Source organism: Saccoglossus kowalevskii, chromosome 6, assembly GCF_978046115.1.
Source record: "Saccoglossus kowalevskii chromosome 6, keSacKowa6.1, whole genome shotgun sequence".
Lineage (NCBI taxonomy): Eukaryota > Metazoa > Hemichordata > Enteropneusta > Harrimaniidae > Saccoglossus > Saccoglossus kowalevskii.
Genome location: NC_140646.1, coordinates 35,865,612 through 35,881,205, shown reverse-complemented (window position 1 = coordinate 35,881,205; position 15,594 = coordinate 35,865,612). Strand labels below are relative to the sequence as shown.

At 36.5% G+C, this 15,594-nt stretch overlaps 1 protein-coding gene across 2 annotated transcripts; it reads left to right on the top strand.

The window, feature by feature from the left end:
- Nucleotides 1-2,494: 2,494 nt before the first annotated feature.
- On the top strand, nucleotides 2,495-15,199 carry LOC100367109 (copine-8-like). 2 transcript variants are annotated; one of them, XM_085500463.1, is made up of 17 exons: nucleotides 2,495-2,830; nucleotides 7,441-7,481; nucleotides 7,882-7,928; nucleotides 8,058-8,161; nucleotides 8,386-8,425; nucleotides 8,721-8,791; nucleotides 9,434-9,491; nucleotides 9,583-9,689; nucleotides 10,091-10,237; nucleotides 10,853-10,928; nucleotides 11,352-11,514; nucleotides 11,646-11,827; nucleotides 12,128-12,255; nucleotides 12,717-12,819; nucleotides 13,286-13,343; nucleotides 13,440-13,516; nucleotides 14,276-15,199. In XM_085500463.1, the coding sequence occupies exons 1-17, from the start codon at nucleotides 2,754-2,756 to the stop codon at nucleotides 14,450-14,452; spliced, it is 1,656 nt and encodes a 551-aa protein (XP_085356589.1). In that variant the 5' UTR covers nucleotides 2,495-2,753; the 3' UTR covers nucleotides 14,453-15,199. The 2 variants fall into 2 exon arrangements, with proteins under 2 accessions (XP_085356589.1, XP_085356588.1); XM_085500462.1 differs by having other exon boundaries at nucleotides 9,428-9,491.
- Nucleotides 15,200-15,594: the final 395 nt, after the last annotated feature.

The window sequence follows — 15,594 nt, the reverse complement described above, 5'->3', positions numbered from 1 at the left end:
GCATCATCTGCCAAAATCGTTCATAAACATGAAACACGTGATCTCTGTTACGTCACAACGCACTGGTCCCAAAATACCGCCTGAAATAGCGTGCAGTGAATTCGCACTTACAATGACTAGATGTACTTGCGCAATTTGAATCTCTGACATCACGATTAACACACCTTGCATGTATTTCCACACCACATTAATAACAGTATCACGCATGTACGCATAGAGATAAATTTGTTGATGCTGCAGTGCAATATGTATCATGAAATCATTGTTCTAAGAGGAGTTGGGGTGTGAAACTACCACATTCCCGATAACCTTGACATGTGTAATCTAGATGACAATCTCAGTACTCGCAGTTGAATATATTACATATTCCAATCTCGTGCGTAGGTACAAAAGATGATTTCGTAATATGTCACTTTGTGTAGTGTAGTGTAGTGACAAATTTAGATGATCCGCTAAAAAAATCAACTATCACGTTCCGATCCGTGTTTGGAATGACACTATGTGGTTGTAGAACATGAACATCGCAACTCGAATAGCTGTTTGCAACCTAAAGGAAATTGGTTTCATGTTAATTTGACAATGCAATTTTGTTAACTATATAACTGTAAAATGTTAATTGACTCTCATATTAGCATGGATATGGGTTAATAATTTATGGATAAAGTACAACAAGATTAGTGTTGGTAGTGACCAGTGGCAACAAAAGAAAACGTGTACGTACGCGAACGTCAAACGTCATCTATGTTACGTGATTGCACTTGCTGGTTGCCATGTAGGTGACCCCCATGTAAAACGTATGACATTTATTTTAAAAACACACTGTTGCATTTTATTGTTGAGGATTTTTTTAAACAATAATTTAGTTAAAGATTTTGTCGTTAAGTATTTTCCCCATTGCATTAAATTTAAAAACAAATAAAATTGCAATAGAAATAATATAATAATATCACAACTAGGATGAGATATAACAATTTATATAAAAAAAATACGCATTTAACATTTTTTTAATTTGTGAACAAATCCGGTGTGCCCATTTTGCCAGGAATATGTCACTCAAGTTACAGTAAAATCAACTTATAAACGGGACCGGTCTGCACATTATCCAATTATGTACCAAGTGTCATTGCAATATGGTGAGTGGTGCTATTATAAGTATTAACAGATTCATTTTCAGTTCACCAATGTCCTTCAGAACGTAAGATTTTCAAATAAGATTAAATATATTATTGACGATCTTGTTTCTTGGATAAATTACATTAATTATTTAAACATGTCACCTGGATTACTGGCATGATTACACTTTTACTAAATCATTCTGGTTGATACTCTTAATGCGGTATATCTTGGACAGTGCTTACACTTATTAGTTCGATCAATAAATTAACCTTGACACATTTGTAGTGTCTTAAAAACTGATCTGAATATTGTATAGATGGTGTACTTTGTGTATAAATGCCAGATATATACGTGCTTTATTTGTGTGTATACATACAAATAGTTCATGATTTATTAATTTCTTTTTGTGTATACATAAATTAATCATTAACTACGCCCCATTAAATAGTGACCTCCCCAGACGAAAAGACTGTTTACAGCACACATATGCATATCTTAACTAGGTAATGTATCGCATATATTTTTGGACCACGACATTGTGTCACTCATACACTTAAAATAGAAATTATTTTAAAAACACCCTGTTTCATTTACGTGTGTGAAATTACCTAATGATGTATTTTTCAAAGTTGCTGGGTGGAGGTCGTCGGGTGGTAGATGACCCCGTAATAGCGATGTGCACACTGATCTATTAAATCGCTTTGTCTGGTTGCATTTTGTAAAACGTTGTGATCTACATATTTGGTGTATGCTATGAAAGTATCTACTGTTGGTAAATTGCTATATGCACTGTATGTAAAATATATGAAATGCAGTTACTTAAACCCTTGGCTATTAACGCCAACGTTTCGTCACCGGAGTGATTTATGAAATAAATAACCGCTTGACTGATTTTTTGTCTTGACCCAGTTTTTCTCTCTCGGTAACACAATACGTATAAAGACGATTTAAAGGACTCAAGTAGCTTGAATCAGACGGTTGCCCATTTGCTTAGCGGATTGGAAAAGATGATTTTGGAAAAATTAGAGTGCCCACTCGCGCTATAACTTCTCGCTGAATTCCTATTAACGAAATGCATTGTTATATATCACGCTTAGTGGATCGAAAGATTCACGGTGGTGTATTGACCACAGCTGTGAGCAATGGATGGCATGACAGTTAGGCTAGTGGAAAATTTCTAGGAAAATTTCTCGGGAATTTCTACTGGTGACGAAATGTTAACTACACCACATTGGAGCAACAAAAATACACGGAAATAGACGTGTACTATGATGTATTTTGCATGAAAAGGGGAGAAGTCACACATAGGGTTCTATTCCCAGCATGCATTTCTATTCACCGCCTTGACCTGTGATTTCAAACTAACTTCTTTTAATTCAGGAAGCTACAACCCCCGACCACAAACAGAAGCTGAATGTTATACACAACAGTGTGCGAAGATACACAACATACACAACATACTAGTAGTATAATTTGTATGAACTGTGTATTTTAGTGGCAAACACGACTGGACGGAGTCAGTGTGGATTTCAGCGTTGTTACTTTACCTGGAGTATGCCGAGGCCACTCACACATTCAACAACACTGTACAAACCTATTCACGTATAAGTGGACTGCTATACGTTACTCGGTGTAAAATGGCAGACAGACCGGACTTTCTACTGCCAGGACAGTCAATTCCTGTTACGACCGTAGAACTGAGCGTATCTGCAAGGTAATTACCTATTTTTAAACGCCATAGTTATGGTATTTCCTCATGTGCAACAAGTGAGTGTGAATTCTACTGCAGTTGAAAACACGAATAAATGACGCTTTGAACAATATACACAAGTTCGAAAGACAAGTCCCGGTTTTAAAATGACATGATGTATTTTAATGTTTATGTTTCATGTACTGCCTACGATTTTTTAAAGAGTTCATGTTCTATATGCCGCGCCCAAGGAACACGCACTATAAGGTAGTTGGCGATAAGGTACTACCAGGTAATTTATTTAGGTCACGGCGTCTCATTATACTCGTGTTACTCACGTGACCGTTCGCATTAAAAATATACGGAGAGGTCATTCCCTAAATACGGGATCTCGGCAAGTACAGACTATTTGTAATCCTTTTTGGAGAGGGGTTGCAGCAGTTGCGTTCACGTTAGTCGGGACCCACATCGCATCGGGACCTACTCGGCTCGTGGCGGAATCACGCCCTCATTCGTCGATCTGTTAGTTGACCAAAACATGGCAGACGATACGCTTGTGGTGTTACTTTATTGAAATCATATTCATTTGCTGCTACGGTATTATTATTAATCATCGTGCACATGAAAGTATTCAAAGAACAGTTTTTTTTCACGTCAATGTAGCATTGCAAAAAGAAACCGGTTGCATATACAAAAAAACGTGTCACTGTCAATGTCTGCATTCATTTCATTCATTACTACAGCATCCGACCTGTACTTTCTGCCATCGCATGACACAATAGTATGAACCAGTAGATATTCCCTTAAGTTCACCACCGAGGGGGTGATTTATGTTTGTGTCGTGCGTTCAGGTGGCAAATCTTCAAGTTGGCACGTATCGAGTTTCGCTTCCGACTTTCGCTTTCCATGGGGACCGAGATCGAGTTTTTTCTCCATTGAAACCGAGATCGAGTTTTTTTTTTTCGGCATTTGCTGACTCGGTCTCGTGTTCACATACGCGTTTCGGTACGTGCTGACTCGGTCCTGACTATCGCACGTTCCGAGATCTGTAACGTGAACGCCACTTATAAGCAAATTCGATATACCCTTGAAAACCGTGTAGAAAATAATTCGTATCGGAAATCAAGTAAGTGTGTTAATTTGAGCTAAAAGGGGTAGTATATATTTACTGCCTTCTATACAGGTAATGCATGCATGTCTAGTATAGTATAGTATGTCACGTGTCTGTTTAAATGTTGTTATTTAGAAAATAAAGGACGGCGTACTCCCCATTTTTGCGTAATAACATGACAAAGACGGAAATGCGCGCAATGATGGGCGAGCCATTATTTGCAATAGTACTATTTAAGAATAGTAGATTTCCGAGGGGTGATTTATGTTTGTGTCGTGCGTTCAGGTGGCAAATCTTCAAGTTGGCACGTATCGAGTTTCGCTTCCGACTTTCGCTTTCCATGGAGACCGAGATCGAGTTTTTTCTCCATTGGAACCGAGATCGAGTTTTTTTTCGGCATTTGCTGACTCGGTCTCGTGTTCACATACGCGTTTCGGTACGTGCTGACTCGGTCCTGACTATCGTACGTTCCGAGATCTGTAACGTGAACGCCACTAAAAAGTAAATTCGATATACCCTTGAAACCCGTGTGGAAAATAATTCGTATCGGAAATCAAGTAAGTGTGTTAATTTGAGCTAAAAGGGGTAGTATATATTTACTGCCTTCCATACAGGTAATGCATGCATGTGTAGTATAGTATAGTATGTCACGTGTCTGTTTAAATGTTGTTATTCAGAAAATAAAGGACGGCGTACTCCCCATTTTTGCGTAATAACATGACAAAGACGGAAATGCGCGCAATGATGGGCGAGCCATTATTTGCAATAGTACTATTTAAGAATAGTAGAAATAATATTTGTCATTACTAGTTATATAATAAATGTATCGATAATATATTACACAATATTACAGTTGTTCTGTAATTTGTTGCGGCCAAGGTATGAAACACATACATGTGCTCCGCGTGTTAAAGTGCCTGTGCAATGCCCACCCTCACGTTTCCCATTTTAGATCTGTATCCCACTGAAATGGGCAGTTATTGATTTTTTTTGCTGAAAATGATTACTCGCATCCAAGTAACTTTGGGATATTTCTCGTGTTGTAGCCACGCCCACCTATCCTGAAACGGTCGACTGTTTCCGGATTTCCGACTCTCGCCGAAAGTGCGCCACCAAAATGTGAGAGGAAGTCATACCCCTGAGCCGTAATAACACTGGTCATTCAGTATACTTTTAAACGATATACATTTTTCAGTCGGCGTTTTTTTCTTTCCTTTTTTGTCTATTTTCTTTTTTTTGAGAGAGAGAGTTTTTAGATGTTGTGTTGTGGGCAGTTGCAGTGAAACGTATAGCCATAGTGTAAGTATTCACACGTTTCTAATCGATCCGAAGGTGCGACATCAGTGGACGAAAGCCACTTAACCTCAGATTCATTTTTTGGAAAAACTGTCCTCGTCCATGACAAAAACAACTAGGTTTAAAGAGAAACGCCGACAACATAAACCTGGCGCAACACTTTTGAAAGAAATAGATTCCGGACCATGATCATCGAGGCGGATTTCAGAAGAGAGAGAGACGTCCGGCAAGTGTTTCAAATGAGTTGACTTTTTTGCGATCCTGATTATCGTTTTATAGAGACCATTTAGTCCCTGTTAAGTAAAAGGTAGCAATAATTTTGACAGTGACACGAAAACGAAGCGCCGGACAAACAGGAAATTACACAGCCCTTACACACTGCTAATTGTTTTCATTTTCGAAGACTAAAAGTTTCTGAATTGTTTGGTGATTGGTGTTGAATGTCAAATTCACACCTCTGTTCTTTTTTTACCTCCATGCTTGCAGCTTGATCTGCGTAATAATTTATGAAATAAGAATTCGGGCTTGGTCGATGTGTTTCCACCAAATGAAGTTTTAATATGATGTTATAATTTTGACAATCACGGCATGGATCACGCGAATTCGAATCCACTCTGAATTTATCTGTATGTGTGTCGATCTCGATTATTTTTGTTATCCAATTAAACGCCGCTTTTAACGCACTTGTCCTCGTCGTGACCCGACGCGTTCACCTATTTCAACAAAATTTCAATTTATTTCCACGCGGCTGTCATTTATTTAGTATCTGTGATTTGTCGTTTTTTAAATTATTTTATAGTGATCACTATGGTCTAATGTTTAGAATGTCAAGATATGTTCTCTTTTAATTTAATTTTGAAAGTTTTACTCAGACGATCGATGAAATAAAACAGTGTAGTGACGTGCCTAGTAACCTGCTAAATAACGAGATAATTCCGACGTCAAATTCTATTTTTACAGATTACAAACGTGTGCCACTGACGATCACGGTGACCAGCTACACCAGAACGAACATATTTCACATCTAACTCAACCCCATGCAACAAAAATTGATACTACTAGTATGTGTTCATTATGGTCCATTCCTCCTCGACGAACAAGTACATAAGTGAAAATTTAGTCAAAGACGAGAAAACTGCAGAAGAAATTTGCCTTATTTACACGTATCGGCAATGCAAGCTGCCATGCGACTTCCCCTTCTGACGTCACAAGAGGAATTTCTGTATGCAAATAAGAAGCTAATGAGGAGCCTCGTTTTAAAATACACAAAAATAAAGTTGCCGTGGACTGAGTTAAAACACATTTTTTCACTTAAAAAAATAATTCATGCTTAGAAACATAAAAAATAATAATATTTATGTATCAATGGATAATTTTAGGCGTGAAAATAGCAGCCATTCCACAGGTACTTTAACGCCTCGTGTCCATTTAGAGTAAATATATGCGCATTATTGGGAAGCGGAAATGATCACTTTCTGTAACTCTACTACCAGGAAATGACGTAATTGCACACATCTTGTTGGTGTATGTTAAATGTACTCAGTTGATCGTAGCCAAAATAATATGCCATACATCGACAACCGTGTCTGCGAAATGAAATGTGATACTCTCAATTTAAATTACAAACCTGAATTGTGTTGCAATGTCAATAATATTGGCCCAACATTGGCTTAAATTGTCTCATTACTTGCTAGCTTCGCTGTTATGAAAAACAACAAAAAAGAAAATAAGGTACTATGCGTGGGCCTTGCTTTTGGGGTTCCGAAAACCTCAAATAACCCCGAGTGTTTTGGTGACCATTTTAATAAAGATAAACAAACTTATAACACGTGACATGCATTTATTTGAATATTGTCACTCACGTGACCACGTATTAATGTTATAAATGGCCATATACCAGAACATATGTACGACAAATTGGTTACTTACTAATATGTAGTAATCATGAATTTCATGGTATAACAAATAATATCGCATACTGTATGACGTCATGGTATATACACGATACCTCATAATTTGTGAATGTTATAGTATAGAAATAATACTCATACTTTATGAATGACATGGTATAAATGTTATACCACATACGGATATTGTGGTATAAGCACAGTACCGTATATTGTATGAATGAAACCACATAGTAACCAAATATATAGTATGTCGAAGCATAGACCTTAAGGTTCATGGTCGAAGGCAGATATTTACGTTTCCTAATTTGTTTTTACAGAGATATTTTAGACATGGATACGTTCTCGAAGTCTGACCCGAGTAAGTACCGATTAACCAATCATGATTATTTTGTATCCGGCTGTTTGTGTTGTATGTTTTATTAGACAGAATTTAAACATCAATTGTTTGCTCAATCTGACCAGTTCGCAACCATAATCAATTTAATTAAAAAAAATACAAAAGACGAATTATATTAACAAAAAAATTGGGCCATGATTTGTTTTATTGAAAGAATATTATTTTATGTACTGCAAGATGAAAGATAATTTGTTTTTTTGATATTGTATTTGTAAAACCCCAAAAACGTTTTAAAAAATATCCATATCAAGGGAACAGAAAGTGAAACAATTAAGGTGTTTTAAAAGATCAAACGAAATACTTTATGTGACACACATATGTTACGTCATAGTAAAAAAAAACATCACTCCTTGTTTTGCAGTGTGTGTCATGTATGTTGAGAAAATGGGCAAGGACGCCTTTGTGGAGGTAGGTAGATTTTTTTTTTTTTAACAAAGTGTGCTCACTGTAGTGAGTTTTGTTCACCTCAACGTTTAACGCTAAAACTGCCACCAAGTATGTGTACGCTAACACTCTCTATACTCTGCTTTTGACCAGTTCGGAAGAACAGAAATTATCTGGAATAATCTCAATCCCGATTTCGTGAAAAAGTTCAAACTTGATTACTTTTTCGAAGAACGACAGGAATTGAAATTTGAGCTGTAAGTATTTTCACCCAAACAAACAATTTTGAGTGATTGATGTTCTATAAAATCTTGAATAAGTGGATTCTAATTTATAACGTTCAAGGAAGATGATGTATTACTCAGACAACGTCACTGCTATCGAAGATGTCATATGTATAGTTACATACATAGTGTACAATTACATTACGAGTCACTGATATGACATTTTACTATTGCAACCTCAATTATTTTATTCCTAGATATGACATGGATTCGAAAGACCACAACCTTCAAAAACATGTGAGTAATCACAACACATAAAACATAATGTAATGTAAATGCAATGTTCAGAAAAAATAATAAATAATGAAACCTGATGATTTGCGGTTTACTATATATATTGATTCAAATACAATAACGGAATTTCCTTCGAAGATGGTTTTTGTCACACATAACACCTTTATAATTGTTCCATAATCTTAAGTTTTATTTCGTTTTAATTATCTAATTTTAATTTCATCTCTCTTAGCTCATTTATAAATAATACTAGCTATGATGACGTATCCTGATTACGTCATTATCATTTCACCTACAGGATTATCTCGGTGAAGTGCAATGTAGTCTGGGAGAAATATGTAGCAGTCAAAAATTGAAACTACCAATAAAGTGAGAAAAAGACGTTATTTATTCTTCAAAAAGATTTTGCCCCATAGAGTGCGTCCTCTAGCAATGAAGCGCTTCTGCGACGTTAACAAACAGTGTTGTCGCATTCGACTTGACTAAAACTATCGCAATTTAAATTATTGCTACGCCACGACTACGCCACGACTACGCCACACGACTATGCCACGACTACGCCACGACTACGCCACGACTACGCCACACGACTATGCCACGACTACGCCACGACTACGCCACGACTACGACACGACTACGCCACGGACACATTTTGTTCGCGTCTCTAAAGAGCAGCGTGGAAATGATACATGTCTGTACGTAGTGTTTGAATCACGTTCAATTTGATTTGTAAGCACAATGACGTGTAGCTGCTATACGTGAACGAAATCGATAATGAGCTGCGTAATTATGCAGGCAAGTAAATTATTTGTACGTGTTATTAAATAATTATATTTATTAAATCAATTATAAACGTAATATCATGCACATCAACTCAGCAATCAAATACTATACTATTCAAGGTGCGTAATAAAACAGAAATATTAACCAATATTCACTGTTAGTCGTAAACTTGAATCAATGCATATGCTATTCATGGCCAAGCTAATGATATTTGTTTGCCAGATACAGAAGCAAATCAAATTGCGGCACGATGATTTTATCCGCGGAAGAAGTAGGAGAGTCAAGGGTAAGAATCTTACATTTATTCAATAGACATTATACGTCTAAACGCACTTTATCGTAAACTGGCATGCTTTAAGTTCGATAATCTTTTGTAGGATGTTATATCACTGCAATTCAAGGCGGAAGGACTGGACAAAATGGATTTATTCGGCAAATCGGACCCATTCTTGGTGTTCTACAGACAAAATGACGACGGTCAAAGGTGAGATGTTTGAGTACGTTGAGTCTAAAAGTGTTATTCCCAAATCGTATACAAACCATTTGTTTTACATGGATTACTTATTTTGTCAAGTCAATGTTAATAAATATGTATATTGAATAAACCTAGTGTAAGAAAATCTATGTTCATTCATACGAAATGAACCTTAAGTTCTTATTTCAATTGATGTAAAGCACGTAACCTGCTTATTCTATTAATGCAAGTAAACGAGACAGACATCTAAAACAAAATAACAGCTTTGTGGCTTACGTATTATATATTTTCAAATATGATAGAATTTGAATTTAATATATTCAATTGGCGACACTTCTACTTACTCCAGTTTCGTATAATTGCAATGGTTAATTAATTACCTATCTATTGTTACTTTTTGTATCTGTCAGTTTCACCATTACTCACAAAACAGAAAAAGTGAAGAGGACATTGAACCCAACATGGAAGCCGTTCACTATACCGGTGATGGCGTTATGTGGCAATGACTACGATAGAATACTCAAAGTGGAATGCTGGGATTGGAACATGGGAGGAAGGTATACACTAACATAATAGTGTTTCAATAGATTGGCTGACATATTGTAACTATCATTACGACGGTAACGTTTGAATTTTTAAATAAAAAAAAACGGAAAGAGTTCCTTTTGTACCCACATCCCTAACCCTAACCCTACCCCTTCCTTCCAGCATTCTTCATTTAATTGTACATGCCCCTCCTAAGGACATATATAGTCATCTAGAGGGGGCATATACAAATGAATTAGGTTACTGGAAGTGAGTGTTGGGGTTAGGGATGGGGGGTACAAAAAAACTGCCTAAAAGAACTGCATTGTCATTGATGATCTTCAACTTGCTGGAAAAAAGCAAAATGTAAATATCTTTTAGTAGTCCATTCTTAAAGTAGTTGGCTTCTTTGATTTGACAGCAAGTAACCAGACGTAATTCGGCTATAGTTATCTTTGACTATTGCCCATTCCATGATTGTTTTCAGGTTGTTGGTGAGTTTAGTGATATTCAATTAATCATTCTAAACACAAATGAGGAAAACAATTGTCAGGTTTTTTGTGTTAATAAAAACACTGTACAGTCAGATTATCGACATCTCCCAATGAACTAATCGCAAACTTAATTGGATTAGTGATTTCTTTCAGTCACGACCTTATTGGAGAATTCACAACAACAATGAGGCAGCTAACACGGGGAGTCAATATGTCAAATGTATATGAGGTAAGACAGGTCATAATTATAGAACATTTACTATCTTAAATTACTGCTAATATAGCCATTGTTGTCAAACTCAACCTATAACGCATTATGTAACAAACAATAACACAAAATAGCACAAAAGGCATAAACTATATTGATAAATATTAAAGCGGGAGAGTCGTCACCTGCGCATGCGTCAGATGGTCATAGCGTGTCATTGTGTACAAACAAGCGTCTACCCTTGTGTCTTTGCGTTTTTATCGTGTGTTGTTATCGTCGCTTGGGACTCAATTCCCGCGCGTGCGCAGGTGACGACCCTTCCGCTTTAAATTGAGTTGTATATTCAACAACTACCTTAATACATTATTTATATTCGAAATAGTTTAATTATTTGATGAATAAATTAACAATTAATTAACAGATACTCATATTTTTACTTGATAGGTCATCAACTTCGAAAAGAAAAAGAAAAAATCAAAATATAACCATTCAGGAACAGTATTACTAGAAAAATGTCAAGTTCATCCAAGGTATTCATTTCTGGATTATATACGCGGAGGAACGGAGATCCACACAACAATAGCAATTGATTTTACGTCATCCAACGGTAAGTTGTCACCACATACAGCAATAACTAAGAGTAATCAGACCTTGTATGCGACCCGTATCTCAATGAAAACACCAGACTGCATTGTAACAATGGTCAGACACATGAATAATGTTTTTTACATATGCTAGGAAAACCAAACGAGCCGGGCTCTTTACACTTTCTTCACGGGGACACGCCGAATATTTATGAAAAAGTGCTTCGGACAGTGGGACGTGTACTTGAAGATTACGACTCGACAAAAAAAATCCCCGGCCTCGGTTTCGGAGCAAGAATTCCCCCCGACGGAAAAGTGGCGTTTGATTTTTTTCTGGTGAGTGTAAATATCAGTGATTGTCCTAGCCTGACAAGTTGGCGTAGGTGGCGCCCTGGACTGCTGCGATCCGTTGGTGGGGATCGCAGCAGTCCAGGGCGCCACCTACGCCAACTTGTCAGGCTATGATTGTCCCATCGAATAATAGTGTTGCTAGACTACAACAACGCATGCTTAATATTCATAAACACTGTCTGTTTCAAAGAATAACCATGCTTCACTTCTTCTCACACCGAACGCTTGAAACCCAGAATTATGCAAATTATATTCCATGCGTGTCCCATGCGATCTTTATTTCAGAACGGCCATCCTAACAATCCATACTGTCGAGGTATTAATGGTGTTATCGATGCTTACAAACATGCCCTCAACACTGTTTATCTCCACGGACCAACTAATTTTGCACCGGTAATCAGACACGTCAGCACGTAAGTCACATAATTGATTTATTTCCAATGTACCCGGTTGTACTTGACAAGTGAACAAATGACATAATTTATGTACCCCAGTCTACGATGGGGGAGGGGTTCCACTATTCGTAAACAGCTAAAACAGGGACATGTTTTGATATGCCTTTATCAAATCAATATAAACTTTCTCAGCAAATGCGTCATTTCCATGCTGTGCTGTCTACTGTGGTTGGCGGAGTAGTTTTGCAACTCATCACTATTAAATTTATTGTGTTGGAAACGGGGCGTGTTTATCGCAATCATTTATCGACTGTGAAAGGTCTGTGGAGGAGGCGCACACAAAAATCACTAAGAAGAGAGTGATAAGTCGCCAGTGTTAAAATTGAATAACTGATTAAAATATAGTGACTGTCTGTTAATACCATACTGCGCATACCTGTCTCATACTTCAGTTTGATATGTCGATTTATCTCAACAAGGTTTGCCGATAATCACAAAGAGGGTCACCACTATTTTGTTCTTTTAATCATCACCGACGGAAGTATTTCTGATATGGCTCGAACAAAAGATGCGATTGTTGAGGTATGTATATGGAAGGCAGTATAAGGAGCAAAATGTGTTTATGCGTACCACCCGATTCATTCGGTCTTGTCACTGTCACTGTCCAACTCCAAAATGATCAGGCTTGTTCTATCACTACTAACGCCGTTCAATGACAGACCTCTAAATGATGTAGATATAGCGGTAACCATTGGCATTCATATCCCAAAGGAGACCACTAAAATGATTCTAAAATACCCATGTCATCTTTTCTAACATTAACGGGGCACCAGATGCAAATATTAATAAGCTTGATAAGCCTACACAAGTTTACAAAACGCATTAGTGTTCTAGTGATTTAATGCTATGTTTTTTATAAAAAAAATCATGATTACGCTACAATGTTAACAGTGCCATATCGTCGACTTGTTAGGCGAACAATTTCAATATAATGCATACGATTGTCGAGTCAGTTCGGATACCGTTACCGTTTTATTTATCTTCGCAGGCGGCTACACTTCCAATGTCAATTGTCATCGTGGGTGTCGGAGATGAAGATTTCTCAGGTATGCATAACACATTTCGGTCTATATCGATTCATTGTATTCGTAGATAGTCGATAATTGTGTTTCAATGTAAGAATAATGTTTTATATTTTTCAGCCATGGAAGAATTAGATGGTGACAATGTACGAGTTACGGGGTCCGATGGTACTGCGGCTGTACGTGATATAGTCCAGGTATATGTAGCAATAATCACATGTCCTTGCGACTTGGTGTGCTTGTTTGTCCTGTAAACTTGATTGACATTTTTCCCTGGCATAACTTTGGTACATCACGGCGGGTGTGGCATGCCAGCAGCAGATGCTTAGCCTACACGTGCACCTGGTCTGACTCCCTTGCGGGGGGGGGGGGTTGTGATGTCCCGCTTCCATCGATTTTGTCAGTATATTTTTTCTAGACTACTGATATTTGGAGAATGGCTTAATGGTACTACTATAATTATTAATTAATTATGGGTGACCCTATAATATCATTTAAGCACATGAATATTACAAAATAAGTTTAATTAATCTGATATTATAAGGTCACGAACTATTTATATATTCCATATATCCATTTCACAACTTTTAACGCAAAACGTCAGAAACGTAATTTATGAGCGCCCTCTCATGTCTCATTTACATAAACGACCGTTGTTCTTTGAATACCTATTACCATTAGTTTATCATCATACGGCGAATGAATGTGTTTAACTAAAATATTCAAATAACTTCTTCTAATATATACTGTGAACCCATCAACAGATTGAGGTGTCGGCGCATTTTGAGATTGTTATCCATAACGGCAATGGTTCAATCTACTTATATGGACCAATCAGATTACACTAAAATTATTAGTATACAATCAGTGGGATAAATATAATTAATGCAAATCTTTGTCACATAGAACTGGCATTGTATATTGAATGTCGCGTTGTTTTCTTTTATCTTCTACAGTTTGTATGTTTTCGTGACTTTTTAGACGCCAACAACGACGTCAAAAGCAAATCGCGTCTTGCCAGAGAGGTGTTGGAAGAAATACCGGACCAGTTTCTGGATTGGATGACAATGCACGAAGTCAAACCCAGAAATTTGCCAACAGTGAAACCTATGTCATACAATACCATTGTGTAACAATGATATTTGTTATTATAGGCTGCCATCATAAACCGCAAACTTTGTCATCCGCCGAATGAACGAAACTGGCTACTCCTTAATCCAAAAACGGGGCTGTCTAGGTGAACGAATGCCAAACATGTGCCAGTATCAATGTTGTTAGCGTGTGGCCATTTGTGACCAATCTTCAAAACACTATTGTCATATTTTCTATCAACTGTTCATAATACAGCAATAGTGACGCTATAAACAACCTGTGAACATATTCAGAACACATTCACTTGTGATATAACATAATGAGAATTACTTTCAACTACGACTTCCGTTCGAAACCATACTAAAAACATGTATAATCCCATATTGAACGATAATATTTCGTGATTCTAAATCAATACGTATATACAAGTTGCAACTGTGAATAAAACAAATGGTTGCTGTAACAGAGTTGGTGGTTCTGGTTCTATGTGTTTAATACTTGCCGTAATATACATGGTGTTTAATACTACCTGCTGCTAAGCTTAAATAACGCATCCATAAATAAATAAATTCCATTTATCACAAAGCTGAAGATATATACTGCAAAGTATTACAATAAGGTCTATATTTTTTTAGTATGTTTTGTTTTGATATACGTTTTATTTCTAGCTTATCATTTATTGTCTCTACGCTTTTTATCAAAACCCAGAATTGATAACATATTTTTTTGTATTTTGTACAATATATTCGGTCGTAATAAATGTATCCAACACATATTTTCATAAACAATCTTAATTTTTGACTAAATAGACATATACTGTAAAATACTTTATTTTAGCTGGAATTAATTTTCACTGAAAAAAACATTTCGGGTGTTTTGTATGGAATTAATTTTCACTGATTTTTGACAAGTTGAATGTAAAATATAGGAAAAATGTATATTTTCTGGATTTTATTTTCACTGAATTATTCCTTCAGCGAAAATTAATTCCAAGCGAAAATAAAGTATTTTACAGTATTTGAGCTTATATAAGTTCATACAGCTTTTTTCATGCAAGACAAATAAATGGCAAAAATATGGCGAATAAGAAAATTAACTTTTTTTCTGTAATATTCTTGTGTAATCAGTAATTATGAAAATAATTTATGAATGCATAAGGAAGACATTTTGAATTATTCTTAAA